The sequence below is a fragment of the Hylobates moloch genome, unplaced genomic scaffold (genome assembly GCF_009828535.3).
Source record: "Hylobates moloch isolate HMO894 unplaced genomic scaffold, HMol_V3 SCAFFOLD_7, whole genome shotgun sequence".
NCBI classification, from domain to species: domain Eukaryota; kingdom Metazoa; phylum Chordata; class Mammalia; order Primates; family Hylobatidae; genus Hylobates; species Hylobates moloch.
This window is the reverse complement of record NW_026652282.1, coordinates 55,897,404-55,912,952: the sequence shown is the minus strand read 5'-3', so window position 1 is coordinate 55,912,952 and position 15,549 is coordinate 55,897,404. Positions and strand designations below refer to the sequence as shown.

General features: G+C 42.4%; 1 protein-coding gene across 1 annotated transcript; it reads right to left on the bottom strand.

Moving 5' to 3' along the window:
• Nucleotides 1–332: 332 nt before the first annotated feature.
• Nucleotides 333–15,203, bottom strand: YIPF6 (Yip1 domain family member 6). The gene is made up of 3 exons (XM_032756371.2): nt 15,138–15,203; nt 1,979–2,107; nt 333–627 (listed from the first exon to the last, which is right to left on the bottom strand). The coding sequence occupies exons 1-3, from the start codon at nt 15,192–15,194 to the stop codon at nt 484–486; spliced, it is 330 nt and encodes a 109-aa protein (XP_032612262.1). The 5' UTR covers nt 15,195–15,203; the 3' UTR covers nt 333–483.
• Nucleotides 15,204–15,549: the final 346 nt, after the last annotated feature.

Below are 15,549 nucleotides of genomic sequence, written 5' to 3'. Positions count from 1 at the left end.
GGAAGGAAGGAAGGAAGGAAGGAAGGAAGGAAGGAAGGAAGGAAGGAAGGAAGGAAAGGCAGGCAGGCCAATCTAAATTTTTAATGTCTGCCTGTAATCCTAGCACTTTGGGAGACCGAGGTGGGTGGATCACCTGAGGTCGGGAGTTGGAGACCAGCCTGGCCAACCTGGTGAAATCAGTCTCTACTAAAAATACAAAAAAATTAGCTGGGCGTGGTGGCGGGCACCTTTAATCCCAGCTACTCCGGAGGCTGAGGCATGAAAATTACTTGAACACAGGAGGCGGAGGTTGCAGTGGGCCAAGATCACACCATTGCACTCCAGCCTGGGAGTCAGAGTGAGACTCTGTCTCAAAAAAAATAAAAATAAAAATAAAATAAAATAAATTTTTAATTTCTGCCAGAAGTTTGATTTACATATTTGTTTACATATTTTTTTCATCCTACAAAATGATGTCAGTTTTATTACCACAGAGACTTTGCCTTATAAAGTACTTATGATAAGATACAGTGAGATAAAGCAAACCCTTAAAAACGTCATATACTTACAATCTCTCAAAAGAGTATTACTTTTCCTTGGGTACAAAACATGCATGAATTTTTTCCCAACAGCTTTTAGATCACGCATCTGAAAAACAGAAACAACTTGTTGTATTGTGATGACCAAGGTTGTCAGCAGCCTTACTTAATTTGCTAAAATTTCTTTTATTTCAATCTCCTGTGAACTCTTCATTGAATTTTGCAGATAATTCCAGTTCAACTCCTTCACTACACAAACCAGAGAGGTAGGGTATGCTTTTTCTATTAACTTCTTAAGCCAACTTTTAACACGTTTCCACATCTGTTTTGATCTGTTCTGTTTTGATGTTGAAAAAATCCATAAAAAAGAAACACAGCCCTCCCAATAGGCTGCTTAAAGAAACTAAAACAATTGCACTATAAAAAGCTGCTCTACAAAACACAGTAGTGACATTCAGTTCATAGAAGATGAGGTCCCAAGGACCAATTAGCCTGCTCTCTAGCTACTACATTCTTTGCAATATATGAAATAAATTTCTAACATTCCAAATTTAATTGGTAAATGAATCCTAGAAGCCAGATACAAAAAAAAAAAAAAAATCAAGAAACCGGAAGAATGGTTCAGTAATACAAATGCAACCTCTCAAAGTACCACTGAGCTATTTCTGTTTTAATTTTTTCACCTAGAATTTTATCCATGTTATTAAACACTTTGTAAATGTAATTTATAATAGTTGCTTAGCATCCCACCACAAAGATATAACATAATTTACCTAACCAATACCTCATCTGTGGTTCATTTATTTCTAGCTTTCCCCTATTACAAAGAATGCTATAATAAGCATCTTTGTATATTGATACTTTTATGTTGAAAATTTTTGTTTTACATTTTAAAACTTTCCTTATACTATATTTGGAGAAGTATGATAATATATTGGTTTAAAAAGATTTGGACATTTTAAGATTTTTTTTTTTTTTGAGACAGAGTCTCGCTCTGTTGCCCAGGCCAGAGTGCAGTGGTGCGATCTCGGCTCACTGCAACCTCAGCCTCCCGGGTTCAAGCGATTCTCCTGCCTCAGTCTCCCAAGCAGCTGAGATTTCAGGCATGCGCCACCATGTCTGGCTAGTCTTTGTATTTTCAGTAGAGATGGGGTTTCACCATGTGGGCCAGGTTGGTCTCAAACTCCTGAGCTCAGGTGATCCGCCTGCCTCGGCCTCCCAAAGGGCTGAGATTACAGGCGCGAGCCACCGCACCTTGCTGTATTAAGATTATTAATATGCATTATAACCAAACTGCTCTCCAAAAAGGCTGTACCAAATTAACCTCTAGGATAAAATATTAAACTTCAGTATATAAAATATATTCAAAATCAGTGAACCAAATGAAAATATTGCAAAGTACTATTAGTTACTTAGTCCCATGATACTGAACAGAAGTTCTCTCAACTAGTCTAACTTACGATGGTATTGCGAACAGATTCATTTAATGTGGAGCTGTCAAACTCCCGGATGCGAGATCTCATAGGAATGGTGATTTCTCCTTCTACAGGGATGTCTTGTGAGATGGATATATCTGAAAGGCCTGCAAACTGAGAAGAGTCAGGGGAAAAAAATTAAGCTTGTAATAAACTGTAGCATTCCTCATATATATCATCATTTCCTAGAGAGTTGGGACCATGTATTTTGTAGGGTTTTACATAGGAAAGTAGGTGTTAGCTCAACAGACATTACACAATGCAGTTAACAATAATTCTCAAATTTATTTCTTTAAAGATTAAACATAATGAAAAAACTAAAGTAAATGTCATAGACACCTTCTTGCCCACCAACATTTAGCATAAAATCTTCACATGGAACAAGCTAGCAAGACTGAGATAACAACTGTAAAGTTATTAAAAAGTGACCTTTTAGCAATCACTGTCTTAGAATGGCCACGTTTCTGTTGCACTTCTGCTCCCTAGCAGGCTCTAGTGGCCTCTGCTGGCTAAAAGTGAGCATTACATGAACCATAAAGGCAAGTGGAGGAAACAGGGAAATAGCAAAATATACCTTGATTACAATCTTTACGGGTTACCTGACAATCACAGAGCAAATAAAATTTTCAAAGTGAATAAAGAATGTGAACTTTTAAATTCATACTCATCTGCCAAATGTTATTATGACCGAAACTCGAATCTACAAATTACTAAGAAAATAGAGGCAATGCCTTCTCATACAGTTTTTGGGCCAGTAGGCACAATTTTTAGTGGGCAACGGTTGCAGATAAAGGAAACACAAGACAGTATACTGAAATTTTAGAAAGAATGAGGATGTTCACATCTGCCAAATTTTATTACAACTGAAACTCAAATTTACAAATTCCTAAGAAAATAGAGGCAATGACTTCTCATACAGTTTTTGGCCCAATAGGCACAATTTTTAGTGGGCAACAGTTGCAGATAAATGAAATGCAGACAGTATACTGAAATTTTAGAAGGAATGAGGATGTTCAAAGAATTTGTAAAAGGCTGGGCGCGGTGGCTTATGCCTGTAATCCCAGCACTTTGGGAGGCTGAGGCGGGCACATCACCTGAGGTCGGGAGTTTGAGACCAGCCTGACCAACATGGAGAAATCCCATCTCTACTAAAAATACAAAATTAGCTGGGCGTGGTGGCGCGTGCCTGTAATCCCAGCTACTCGGGAGGCTGAGGCAGGAGAATCGCTTGAACCCGGGAGGCGAAGGTTGCGGTGAGCCGAGATCACGCCATTGCACTCCAGCCTGGGCAACAAGAACAAAACTCCATCAAAACAAAATAATATAACATAACATAACATAACATAACGTAACATAACATAAAAACAATTTCTTAACCACACTCATATTTCTTAAATATAAGAAATATGCTATAGGATTTTTTTTAAAGGTTTCCTATAGAGGAAAGAAAGGAATAGGATAGAGCAGACAGGGAGAGAAACTAGGCTTTTTTCAATATATGTTGTTCATATAAATGACTTGCAATCATATAAACACTTCACACAATTATTAAACAAAATTAAAATTTGAAGGAAGCAATCCCTGAAACTGACAGAAAAATTAAACCAATGAAACTACCATGTATTGAAATAAACACACAACCACAAAGACAGCACCTATTTCAAGTGACTATATAACACTGTAATTTGACTTCTGATTAAGATATAGGAAGCTGGAAAGACCATTCCCCAAGTAGAATAATGAGAAAAGGCTAGATACTTTACTGAATCATAACTTTCCCTGAATTCATCTGAGAACAGAGTTGTAGGGAGACCAAGTAGCCTAGATGAAATCTAAAGAAAGCCAGGTGCTTCCACGAAGAGACATCAGCACTGGCTCAACAGTAGCAAAGCATGAGGGGAAGACAATGCTGCACACCACACCACACAGATGGGTAAGAATTCAAATAAAATTTTAAATAAATTGCTAAAGTCCAAGTATGGACTAGCACAAGAGTACAGAACCCCTGGAAGCAATAGACGCAAGAGGAGTTCACACCCACTTGCAGGCTCTTCTCTAGAAAAAAGCTCCTAGAGGAAAAAGCCTTAAAGCCACTTAGACAAAAACAAGTTGCCTTCAGAACACAGGTGACAACTCACTGAAGCTGGAGAAAGGGAAAAGGAAAAGCTCTCTACTACTAAGGGATGGACAGGAAACCATCCTGGGCCCAGACCATTAAGAGTTTCCTTCAGCTAGGAGGCGGACAGGATCACTAAGAAAGTGCTACCCAGGAGACCCAGGGACACATGGTCAGCATAAGGCAGAGACTAGACTATGACAGCAAAGAATTCCCTTTCCCTGGCCCCTATCACCAGGCTAGCAAGTATAGAGTAATAAACAACAGCAGTCTACTGCTGAAGGAAGGGCTAGAGCTTAGAAAAAGACTCACCATGAGATGCAAGGGCAAAGACAGAAGCTGAGTATAGAACATGAACATTAATAAAAACATTGGGGCTGGGTGCAGTGGCTCATGCCTGTAATCCCAACACTGGGAAGCTGAGGTAGGAGAATTGCTTGATGCTAGGAGTTTGAGACTAGTCTGGGTAACACAGTGAGACCCCCATCTATACAAAAAATGTTTTTAAAAAATTAGTTGGGCATGGTGGCATGCAACTAACTGTGGTCCCAGCTACTGAGGAGGCTAAAGTGGGAGGATCACTTGAGCCCAGGAGGTCAAGCCTGCAGTAAGCTATGATCACGCCATTGCACTCCAGCCTGGGCAACAGAGTGAGACACTGTCTCAAAAAAAAAAAAAAAAAAAAAAAACAACAACAACAAAAAACAAAACACTGGGACAAATAGCACCCCCACCCCTAAACTCAAGGCAACAACAGAGGAATCTGAAGCTAGTGATGCACTGAAGGTAACCATAGCAACAACAACAACAACAACAAAAAACAAAGCTCAACTTCTGACTAGACTGACTTAACCCCTACTGACTGACAACTCAGCAGCAGAGACGTGCCACTTCTAGCAGTGTGTACATGATGTCCAGCGTTCAATACCAATAACAAATTATCTCCCCTATACTCACATGAGAAAACAACCCACTATGAGACAAAGCAATTAACAAAACCAGACTCTGAGATGACCAAGATGTTAGAATTATCAGAAAAGAAATTTAAGATTACTATGTTTAATATGCAAAAGGCTCTAGTAGAAAAGGTACATGCATGAATGATGATGAATTTCTGCAAAGAGATGGAAACTGTAAGAATCAGATGGCTCCATCCTGGCTAACACGGTGAAACCCCATCTCTACTAAAAATACAAAAAAAAAAAAAAATAGCCGGGCGTGGTAGCGGGCGCCTGTAGTCCCAGCTACTGGGGAGGCTGAGGCAGGAGAATGGCGTGAACCCATGAGGTGGAGCTTCCAGTGAGCCGAGATCGTACCACTGCACTCCAGCCTGGGCGACAGAGCGAGACTCCGTCTCAAAAAAAAAGAATCAGATGGCAATGCTAGATTACATGAACATAGTAACAAATAAAGAATGCCTTTGCCAGCCTTATCAGTTACCTCAATATCAAAGAAAGAATTCAGAGCTAGGTCAGTCAAAATTATGCAAACTAAAACAAAAAGAGAAGAGTAAAAGAAGAAAAGAAAAAAGAATAGAGTATCTAGGAACTATGGGAAAACACTAAATGGTCTTATTATGTAAATAATTGGAATCCCAGAAGAAGAGAAAGATAATGGCTCTGAAGAGATATACGCTAACCGCAGTGGCTGACGCCTGTAATCCTAGCACTTTGGGAGGCCAAGGCAGACAGATCACCTGAGCCCAGGAGGTTGAGGCTTGCAGAGCCCAAGATCGTGCCACTGAACTCCAGAGTGAGACTCTGTCTCAAAAAAAAAAAAAAAAAAAAGAATAGCTGAAAATTTTCCAAAAATAATGAGACATCAAGTGACAGATGCAAGCCAAGAGAACCCCAATCAAGATGAATACCAAAGGACAAAATGAAAAAATCCACAAACCTAGACACAAACTACTGAAAACCAAAGATAAAGAGAAAATCTTGAAAGTAGCCAAAGAAAAAGGCATTGTGTTCATAGGAACAAAGATAAGAATTACAATAAAAGGCCAGGCATGGTGGCTCACGCCTGTAATCTGAGCACTTGGGGAGGCCGAGGCAGGCGGATCACCTGAGATCAGGAGTTCAAGACCAGCCTGGCCAACATGGTGAAACCCCATCTCTACTAAAAATACAAAAAATTAGCCGGGCATGGTGGCAGGTGCCTGTAATCCCAGCTACTTGGGAGGCTGAGACAGGAGAATCGCTTGAACTTGGGAGGTGGAGGTTGCAGTGAGCCAAGATCATGCCACTGCATTCCAGCCTAAGTGACTCCATCTCAAAAAAAAAAAATTATAATAGACATCTCTAACAAAATATAAACAAACAAACAAAGAAAGACATCTCACCAGAAACTATGCAAACCAAAAGAAAATGGAGGGACACTTTTAGAGTGCTAAAAGAATAAAACTATCAACACAGAATTCTAAACCCAGCAATAACTATTAAAAATAAAGGCAAAGTAAAAACGTTTTTCAGACAAGCAAAAGCTAAAATATATTCTACAAGAAATGCTAAAGGAAGTTCCTCAGGAAGAAGGAATATAGTATCAGAAGGAAACCTGGATTTACATAAATAAATGATCTCCCAAAGTGGTTAAAATGAAGGTAAATATGACATTTCTTCCTATTTTTAATTATTCTAAAAGATAATTGCCTAAAGCAGGGGTCACCAAACTTTCTGTAAAGGGTCAAACAGTAAATATTTCAAGTTTTGAGAGCCATATGGTTTCTGTTGCAACTGCTGAACTCTGCCATTGTAGCATGAAAGCAGCTAAAGATAACACATAAATAAATAAGTATAGCTCTGTTCCCAGAAAACTATACTTAGAAAAACAGGCAGTGGGCTGGGCGCGGTGGCTCATGCCTGTAATCCCAGCACTTTGGGAGGCCGAGGCGGGTGGATCACGAGGTCATGAGATCGAGACCACGGTGAAACCCCATCTCTACTAAAAATACAAAAAATTAGCCAGGCGTGGTGGTGGGCACCTGTAGTCCCAGCTACTCCGGAGGCTGAGGCAGGAGAATGGCGTGAACCCGGGAGGCGGAGCTTGCAGTGAGCCAAGATCGTGCCACTGCACTCCAGCCTGGGCGACAGAGCGAGACTCCGTCTCAAAAAAAAAAAGAAAAAAAAAAGAAAAACAGGCAGTGGGCCAATTTTTAAATTATAAAAATATAATTTAGGAGATAATTGGAAATTTGAACCCTAATGAGATATATTAAGAAATTATTAATTTTTTACATGCATTAATGTTATTGTGGTTATGTTCTCTTTAAAAGCAGAATTCGAATTTGGGAACTGTGGCACACACCTATAGTTCCAGCTAGTTGGGAGACTGAGGTGAGAGTGTCCCTTCAGGCCAGAAGTTGAAGGCTGCGGGTGCTATGATCATGACTGTGGGCAGCTACTCCACTCCAGCCTGGGCAACATAGCAAGACGGCAACTCTAAAATAATACAAAATCAAAACAAAAATTCTTATTTATTTATTTATTGTTTTTTTTTTAGAGACAAGGTCTTGCTCTGTCATGCAGGCAGGATTGCAGTAACATGATCATAGCTCACAGCAGCCTCAATCTCCCAGGCTCAAGCAGTCTTCCCATCTCAGCCTTTCAAGTAGCTGGGACTGTAAGCGTGTGCCACCATACCAGGCTACTTTTTAAATTTTTAGTAGAGACAGGGTTTTGTCATGTTGCCCAGGCTGATCTCGAATCTCTGGGCTCAAGCAATCTGCGCATCTTGGCCTCCCAAAGTGCTGGGATTACAGGTATGAGCCACCGTGCCCAGCCAGAATCCTTATCTTTTAGAGATACATACTAAATATTTACTAATGTAATGATGCCTAGGATTTGCTTCAAAATAATAAAGAAAGTAGGTAGGGCTGTAGAAGAAAGAAGATTCATCGTAAGTAGATAATTGTTGAAGGTGTATATGGGGATCCAATTTACCTTTTCTTTTTTTTTTTTTTGAAATGGAGTCTCACTCTGTTGCCCAGGCTGGAGTGTAGTTATTATTAGTTTTGTTATGTATGATAACAAAGAAAAAGTCCTTACCTGTTAGAGAAACGTAGTGAAGTATTTACAAATGAAGATGGTATGTCTGGGCTTTGCTTTAAAATACTCAGAAAAGATTATGAAAGATAAGAAAAGACTGAAGAACCATTAAAGACTGGAAGAAATGAAGGAAAAATTACAACTAAATGCAATGTGGGATCCTAGATAAGATCTTGGAACAAAAAAGGCCATTAGCGGAAAACCTGCTAAAATTCAAATATGGTCTATAGGTAATAGTGTTTTACTAATGTTAATTTCTTGGTTCTGATCAGTGTACTATGCTTATGTACAATGTTAGCATTAGAGGAATCTGGGTGAAGGGAATACAGGCACTCTCTCTACTATTTTTGCACTTTTCTATATGTCTAAAATTAGTTTTAAATAAAAAGACCAAAAAAATGTGGTGAGACCAATAAAATAATAGCAGAATGTTGATAGATATATGAGGTTGATTATGCTACTCTTCATTTTATTTACACATTTGAAAGCTTCTGTAATAAAATTTAAAAATATATCGCTCCCTTGTTTCTGCTATTCTGTCAAACTACTCTCCTTCTTCTCTTGCTTGATCAAACTTCTCTTTACTTTCCCACTTAATCCTCTGTAATATGGCATTGGCCTTCTCACCACTTTACTGACATTGTGCTCTCCGAAAGTAGCCTCACATAATCAGGAAATACAAGGATCTTCATTCAATCCTCACTCTCTTTGAATACTCTGCAGCATGTAATGCATAAACCAACCCATTTTGTTTGTTTTGAGACAGAGTCTTGCTCTGTCACCCAGGCTGGAGTGCAGTGGCGTGATCTCGGCTCACTGCAACCTCCGTTTCCTGGGTTCAAGCGAGTCTCCTGTCTCAGCTTCCCTAGTAGTTGGGCACCCACCACCACGCCCGGGTAATTTTTGTATTTTTAGTAGAGACAGGGTTTTGCCATGTTGGTCAGGCTGGTCTCAAACTCCTGACCTCAAGTGATCCGCCCACCTTGGCCTCACAAAGTGCTGGGATTACAGATGTGAGTCACCATGCCCAGCCAAAACCAACACTTTTTGAAGCCATATTTTCTCTTCACTACTATAACACTGCCCTTTCAAGTGCCAGGATTGCTTGTTTTCAGTTTCCCTGTTGCCTGCTACTGCTAGAAGCATTGTAGTACAGTAGGAAAAAACAGGCTTTAAAGTCAAACAGGGATCTCACATGGAAACAATACTGCTATAAAAATAAATAACACTGTACAGCACCTAGCATATACTCAATGCTTAACATGGTATTTGGAGAATACTGGTTAAGAGTGCAGGCCAAATAGCCTGAGTTCAAATCCCAGTTCCATCTTGTACTATCCATGTGACACTGAGCAGGTTACTTAGCCTCTCTGTGCTTCAGTTTCCTCCTCTGTAAAATTGAGATAATGGTACCATCATCACAGGGTTATTGTGAGGAAGAAATGTATCAATACAGGAACACAATAGGGGCTGGATAAATGTTAGCTCAAGTTCAAGATTCCCATGGAGTCAATTCCAGTTCTGTCACTACTGTATAATAAAGAATTTAGCTGGTCTCTGTCCTCTGTTCTTGAGAGTTAGCCTCCAAACTTAGAATTTCCTGAATGATAGAGGAGTATTTTTGATATTCACAGGGGCTCTGGTAGTTTATGCTTACAGGTGAGTCACAGTAGGCCCTTACGTAGTTTGTACTCTGGAGATGACTCAGGATGGGGGCTAACCAAGTCAGAAACACTGCGCATATGAATAGAGGTTTGGGGCTTTAAGTCACAACATATAAGCCCAAACTTTCGGGAGTGGTGGAACCCTGGAGATTGAGTTCCATTATGTGAGCAATGGTCCAATTAATCATGCCTATATAATGAAACCCTAATAAAAACTATAGACACATGAGTGAACTTCCCTGATTGGCAATACTCTGCATATTGTCACATACCAGCAAACCAGGAGGGTAACATGTCTTGAATCCACAGGGACAAGACAAGGAATCTTTGTGTTTGGGACCTTGTCAGACCTCGCCCTGTGTATCTCTCTCTTTTGCGCATTTGGATTTGTATCCCTCTGCTATAACAAAATTGTAATTTTAAGTAGAGTGCTGTTCTGAGTTCTATGAGTCATTCTAGTGAATTATGAAACCTGAGGGGAGGGCCAGGTGCCGTGGCTCACACCTGTAATCCCAGCAATTTGGGAGGCCAAGATGGGCGGATAACTTGAGGTCAGGAGTTCGAGACCAGCCTGGCCAACATGGTGAAACCCCGTCTCTACCAAAAATACAAAAGTTAGCCAGGCATGGTGGCAAGTGCCTGTAGTCCCAGATACTCAGGAGACTGAGGCAGAGGCTGCAGCTGAGATTGTGCCAAAAAAGAAATAAACCTGAGGGGAACGTGGGAACCTGTGAATTTGTAGCTACTTGCTCTGAAGTGAGGATGGTCCTGGGAACCCCCAAAATTGTGGATAGTGCCTGAAGAGCAGTCTTGTAGAGGACTGTGCTTTTAACCTGTGCAGTTTGGCCTAACTCCAGGTAGTTGGTATCAGAAGTCTCTGTAGTCACTGAAGTGCCATGTGATCCCCTACTCTCTCCCCTTTGTCTCTTCAAGAATCAGCAACAATGTTCCATGAGCTGAGTCAGGAACTATGGCCCTCCAGCTCCATGTATAAAAGACAGGACTTCCAGGGCCTTCAGCTAATGGACCCTGCTCTCTGTCTAGCCCTCAGCGGGAAAGGCGACTTGGATAGATGCCCCTCCCCTTTCCCATCAGCAGGCAGGCTCTTGCACATATATAGATGTGCTCACAGAAACACACATGCACATTGCTCTGCCTGGGTTGGGCCAGTAAGGGGAACAGGTAGAGGCAGGGCCAAAAAACACACAATAAAAGCAGGCACTGCAACCCTAAAAAAAATAGCTGGGAGCAAATGGGTTATACTATTGACCAAAATCCTGGAAAAAGGAATCAACAAGGGGAAGCAGGAAGCAGGAATCAGCTCAAAGAGGCCTGGCTCCCAGGAGTGGATGAAGGGGTAGCCAGTGGCATGGTCTCCAGCCAGCCCCTTCACCTGGGGCCAGCTTCCTCATAGCCTGAGATCTTCCAAAGATCCCAGACTATAGTTCAAGACTAGCCTGGCCAACACGGTGAAACCCCGTCTCTATTAAAAATACAAAAACTTGCTGCGCATGGTGGTGCATGCCTGTGATCCCAGCTACTCGGGGAGGCTGAGGCAGGAGAATCACTTGAACCTGCGAGGCAGAGGTTGCAGTGAGCCGAGGTGGCACCATTTCACTCCAGCCCTGGGCAACAAGAGCAAAACTCCATCTCAAAAAAAAAAGACCCCAGATTGCAGCCATTATTACAGCCTACCTCTTCTTCCTGCCCCCTAAATACAGGCATTACCCAAGATTCTGTCTTTTTAACCCTGTACAGATGACTCCTAAATCAACATCACTAGGCATGACCTCTTCTGCGCCCTGAAGTACAGGTTTTAAAGTCCAACTGCCTGTTGGATATCTATTGAATGGCCTGCCAGTATCTCAAACTAAACATGTCCCAAACTGAATTAGTCAACTTTTAAGGCCCTCATCCAGCTAACCCTCCTTGTATATTATCTATTTTTGTTCAGAGTGTCACTATACTCTTGGGTGACTATAGCCATGCTCTTCAAAATGTGGTACTGGGAGCAGCAGCAGCAGCATCACCAGGGAGTCTATAAGAAATGCAAAATCTCGGGCCCTATCCCAGACCAACTGAATCAGAACCTGCAAATTAACAAGATTCCCCAGATGACTGCTAGCACACTAAAGTTTGGAAAATACTAATCTAAGACAAATCCTCCTTCACACACTACAAACCGTCGTGGATTCTGCCTTGTCTCAAATCCTCTTGTCTCCTGCCACTGCTGTTGTCCAGATCCTTATCATTTCTTCCCAGAACTACTGCAACAGCTTCACTGGCCCTCTAGATTCCAGATATTCCCCCACTGTAACTTACCCTCTATTATGTTGTCCAATTCATGATTTCAAATTCTTCCCTCCTCAAAAATTTCCACTGGCTCTTTGTAGCCCATTAAGCCTCCCAGGTTAGTAGCCGATAATAAGAAATAACACTTATTGCATTATTATATGCCAGGCATTCTATTAAGTGTGTTAATTTATCCAATGTGTTAACTCATTCCACCTAATAACCCTATGAACTAAGTATTGTTATATCTCTATTTTACAGGAGGGGAAACTGAGGCAAGGAGGGGTTTGGTAATTTCCCCAATATCCCACTAATTAAGTGACAGTGCTTAGAATCAAACCTAAGCAAGCTGACTCTAGAGTACACATTCCAAACCACCACTGTTCCATACTGCCTCCCTAACTCAGTAGGCTTACCTCTGAAGGCTTATCTCCTAATAATTCCCTGTGCTTCAGCCAAAGTGATCTACCTGTTGTTCTATAAATGTATTAGCACCTTCCAACTTCTGTGCCTTTGTTCACAAGAGGCTGTGTAGCACAAATGGATATAGTCTGGGCTTCAGAGTCAGATCTAGTTTCCAATTTCACGCATGGGCACTAACTGGATATAGACCCTAGGGAAATCATCAAACCTCCCTGCATGTCATATCCTCATCTGCACATAAAATGTAGTTAAAAGCCACCTAACTGAAATGATTGCTGTAAAGTTTAGTAGCAAATACGCAGAGGATGTCTAGCACAATACCTGGCATGTAGCAGGTGCTCAGTTATTGATAGCTCTTATGCTCACCTGCAATTTCAAATCCTACCCATCCTTTGAAGTCCCTTCAAATATAACTTCCACCGTGTAGCTTGGTCACCCCAACTGGACATGAAAGCATTTTCCTTTAAATTTCTGTAATATTCTTTGTGTAACTTTCTCTTATATACTGCCTTATTTTAGCATTGTATACTTGTCTTATCCCTAAAATTTAGACTGGTAGCACCATAGAGGCAGGCCCTTTGCATTCCCTACAGCAACTAGCACAGTGCATTACTCATTGTGGGAGTTCACTAAACATTTGTTGAATGGAAGCGGATTGCATATTGAGTAATGAGTGATCAGAACCACTGAAGTTAACTGGGGAAAGCTTCACAGAAGAGGGGTGGAGAAGTTTAAATGAAAGATAGAAACTAAAAACTACTAAGCACCTATGACAATGTCATAGTAGGCACAATGTATATATTATCTCATTTAGTACTGTCACTAATTCAGTGATGTGTTCCTATCACCATTTTCCAAATGAGGAAACTGGGGTTCAGCCTGATTTTACTCAAGGTCACAATAGAACTTAACACAACTCACTCTTATTGCCATATCCCCAGTGCCTAAAGGAGTGCCCGGAACATAGTAGCGGATGCTCAATAAATATTTGTTGAGTGAGTGAAGAGGTGAACAAATGGAGCTAGTAAGCAGCAGAGCTAGGACTAGAATCAAGTTCACTGATCTCCCAGCTCAGTTCACTATGTTAAATTGTAATTCAAAACAGAGAAAAGGGGGCCGGGCACGGTGGCTCACACCTGTGTCCCAGCACTTTGGGAGGCCAAGGCAGGCAGATCACCTGAGGTCAGGAGTTCGAGACTAGCCTGGCCAACATGGTGAAAGCCCGTCTCTACTAAAAATACAAAAATTAGCTGGACGTAGTGGCAGGCGCCTGTAATCCCAGCTACGCAGGAGGCTGAGCCGGAGAATCGCTTAAACCCCAGAGGAGGAAGTTGCAGTGAGCTGAGATTGTGCCATTGTGCTCCAGCCTGGGGGTAAGAGCAAAACTCTGTCTCAAAAAAAAGAAAAAGAAAAAAAAAAAAAAGAGGAAAGGGAAGAACCATTTACTGAGCAACTACTATATAACTAAACACATTGAGAAGAGGGACAGGAGCAGAATGTTGACCTCATTATACTCCTCAGTTCATGGTACTGACAGTATTAGAGACATTACATAAATTATGCCATTTGATCTTTCTAAAAACTCTTTTGAGGCAGGTATTTTCATCTCCATTTTACAGATGAAGAAACACCCTCCCTAAAATGACTTGCCCAAACTCACAAAGTGGGTGGATTCCATCCCAGGTAAAGTTTAACTCCAAAGTCTGTGTTCTTAAAATACTTGTCCACACTTTGGGCTTGCAGTGGAAATTCTATCCCTTGCAGAGACAGCAGCAAGAGAGTATGGTGAAGATGGCCGGGCACAGTGGCTCAAGCCTGTAATCCCAACACTTTGGAAGGCCGAGGCAGGAGGATAGCTTGAGCCCAGGAGTTCGAGACCAGCCTGGGCAACATGGCAAAACCCCATCTCTACAAAAAAATACAAAAAATTAGCCGGGTGTGGGGGCACGCACCCGTGGTCCTAACTACTAGGGAGGCTGAGGTGGGAGGATCACGTGAGCCTGGGAGGCAGAGGTTGCAGTGAGCGGAGACTGCGCCACTGCCCTCCAGCCTGGGTGACAGAGTGAGACCTTGTCTCGATTTTTAAAAAAGTAAAAAATAAGAAAGAACAAGTATGGTGAAGAGAATGGCAAGGAGCTGCCACAGGGGTTAAACCTGGCCTACTGGGGTCACTGAACAAGTCAATACTAAAGTTATAAGCAATAAAACGTTAATGTCCCATGGGAAGCAATCTCTCATTATTCCTTCAACAAAGGCTGGTGACAGGTTTTGATAAAATGAGGGGACAGCAGAAGAAAAAATAACTTAAGAAATCACCTAAAGTTCGCCATTTAACACAATGTAGGGGACGATGACGAGGCCTGGGAGGATGGAAAAGGAAAGATCGGAGTTTCACAAAAAGACCTGGAAGGAACCAGGAGGGCAGGGGGCAAAGCGGTTAGCGCAAAGAACAGGTGCAGTGTTGGGACTGGTTCTGGCGTCGGGTACAGGAAGGGCCTGCCGGGCGGAAGAGGCTCCGGCTCTCAGGCCACGAGCCCTTCCCCCGACTTCTTTAGGGGGCACTCTGCCTCACCCTCGGTCCCTTTTGTCGCAGATCCCAAGCTCACCAGGGGCCTGGGCGATGCTGTCCCCGGGTCTCCTGGAGACTCCTCCGCTTCCGCCATCTTGGCCCTCCTTCTCCCGGGTCGCTCCCACAGGTCTTTGCGGAACCTGCGACGTGGAGGCCACTGCCGGTCAGCGCGTCATCGCGTGACGGCCGCGTCACCTAATGGCGTCTGGCAATGGCCGGCGGCCCCGGCCTTTCGCTGTCCCTCGATCCTCAGGGTGTCGGGGACAGCTCCGCGTCGCCTTGTCTCGCTTTTTCGGAGCCACGGGTCCCGCTAGACACGCTCTGCCTTTAACACTCAAGGCCGATTCTCAGACCGCTCCTTCGCTCTCGCGACCACGGCTGCCCTCTCCACCCCAGCGACCCCCGCCCATTTCCCGTTCTCAGGAGTTGGTTTGGAGTGCCAGACCCTC

Excerpts from the sequence above, each read along its gene's own strand:
- YIPF6 (XM_032756371.2), bottom strand. The coding sequence starts at position 15,194 with ATGGCGGAAGCGGAGGAGTCTCCAGGAGACCCGGGGACAGCATCGCCC. Across the intron at positions 2,108-15,137 it reads CAGCATCGCCCAGGCCCCTG|TTTGCAGGCCTTTCAGATAT; the intron begins GTGAGCTTGGGA and ends GACTCTTCTCAG. Across the intron at positions 628-1,978 it reads AATCTGTTCGCAATACCATC|ATGCGTGATCTAAAAGCTGT; the intron begins GTAAGTTAGACT and ends TCTGTTTTTCAG.